At 28.7% G+C, this 2050-nt stretch overlaps 1 protein-coding gene across 1 annotated transcript in view; it reads left to right on the forward strand.

Annotated features, from left to right (window-relative positions):
- Nucleotides 7-2050, forward strand: part of LOC107611963 (zinc finger protein WIP2-like) — a 5767-nt gene continuing 3723 nt past the window's right edge. Inside the window, exon 1 of the mRNA XM_016313823.2 lies at nucleotides 7-793. Within this exon, the coding sequence (XP_016169309.1) occupies nucleotides 143-793 (651 nt within the window). The 5' untranslated portion in view covers nucleotides 7-142. The remainder of the gene's footprint in view (nucleotides 794-2050) is intronic.

Genomic DNA, 2050 nt, shown 5'->3' on the forward strand with positions numbered 1-2050 from the left:
CATTATTATTTCCTCACATAATATCATCTCTTTCTCTCTCTCTCTCTTGCACACATTAAGTTCATATATCACTCAAACATCTAACCAATGAAACCAAATTAATCATAAAAAAAAAATTGCCTTACACCCACAAGAATTCAGTATGACAGATCCTCAATCCAATTCCTTAGAAGATGATGGATTCTTCAACTTCATGCCTCTCCACCCTCCTCACCACTGTTCTTCATCTTCTTCTCAATCCAATTTGCACCCATTTGCATACTTAAACACAAGATTTGTTAGAACAACAACAACAACAACACATCATCAACAACAACAACAATCTGAAGCTTCTTCATCTTCCTCCGAATATCTTCTTCCTTCAAATTCTAATTCCCCTTCTCTTAAAGAAGCACTTCCTCTCATAAACAAACTAAGCCTCACAAATCACCAACAAAACAACCACAAGGGTGCACTCACATATCCAGATTCTATTAATTACGAGAACGAAGACGAAGACGAAGAAGCGGATAATGAAACTGTGGCTGTTGCACTGCGCATAGGGCTTCCAAGAATGGATACTTCTTATGATCTTCAACCTTCAAGAAAGGAAGAAGTTATGGCTGATGAGAAACAGCAACAAGAACAAGTCAATAATAATGTGTTTTCTGGAAACCCTTTTGAGAGATTCAACAATAACAACAATAACAAGGGTCACTATTGGATTCCCACACCTTCTCAGATTCTAATTGGACCTACACAGTTCTCATGCCCTCTTTGCTCCAAAACCTTCAACAGATACAACAATCTTCAGGTACCTAAAAAATATACCCTAGCCCTTAATTACTTATTTTTTTTTAATTTTTTAATTAATTTCATTTTTTTGTTATTTCTCTGCTTAATCTGAAATTTTTTTAGCACAAGACTAATAAAAAAATTTATATGAAAATTTACAAAAATCTAAATAATTTTTTGGATAAGTACTATGTTGTGGCATAATTATTTATATATCTCTTTTTATCAGTTTAATCTGAACTAAGTTAGAAATTTGTTTTGGTGTTATTAGGAGAACAATAATAAGCTTCTTATATTGTTTCTGTTAAGAGACTATATTTGGTTCTATCAAAAGTAGAAGGTATTATTAATTAGTAGTACTAATTTTAACATAAAATAATTAAGAACATTGTTGGTTATGATGATTGTTCCTTGTTCTGTTGATTTTTCAAATTTATCCCTTTTGCATGGTCTTTTTAATGGTTTCATATATCTAAAGGGTACTATACTATTTGGTACCAGAGTTACTGGTACTTTAATTAAATTTTGCGGTCTCTTTAAGCGAAAACTTAAACTATTCTTACAGTTTTCTCCTTCTTGCCTTAAAGTCCTCTCACCTTGAACACTGTGCTGTTAAATTGCTGCATCTTCAGACTGCAAAAACAAAGAAAAAAGTTATATGTATAAAAACAAATCATTATTATTAATTTATTATTATTATTATTATTAGAATTTTGCTAATTTATATTCTAAGAATATAGGTTAAATCTACTATAAAAAAATATTTTATAAAAATATTATAAAATTTAATATTTTTATGTTTTCAATGCATTAAATACATCAAAAATATTAAAAAAAATTTATTATTATATTTTTAAAATATGTCCTTAAAACACAAGTTAATTAAATTATTGTTATTATTATTATTATCAATAAACTATGCTTCGTTGCTTTCTTGATTCAGAATTTCAGGTACATATGTTCCTCAACCTCATCATCAATAGGTTTCTGAACTTACTCCAGCTTTTTTTTCAATTCACTTTGCACAGAGAAAATATTGAAAGACATAACTCTGAATCTGTGATGATCGGATCATATATAAAACAACAAAAATTAAACAGCTACTACCTAGTACCCCTATATATATATATAATTATTATTTTATTTTGGGTACAAATTGTACAAAAATCTAGTTAAGTTCTGTTAACCGGTCATCAATTTTTGGGGAAATTAGAGATATAATTAAAAAATTTTGAAATATTGGAAAGCTATGCTAATATTTAATTTTTAATTACCA

This window comes from Arachis ipaensis, chromosome B08, assembly GCF_000816755.2.
Source record: "Arachis ipaensis cultivar K30076 chromosome B08, Araip1.1, whole genome shotgun sequence".
Classification (NCBI taxonomy): Eukaryota; Viridiplantae; Streptophyta; class Magnoliopsida; order Fabales; family Fabaceae; genus Arachis; species Arachis ipaensis.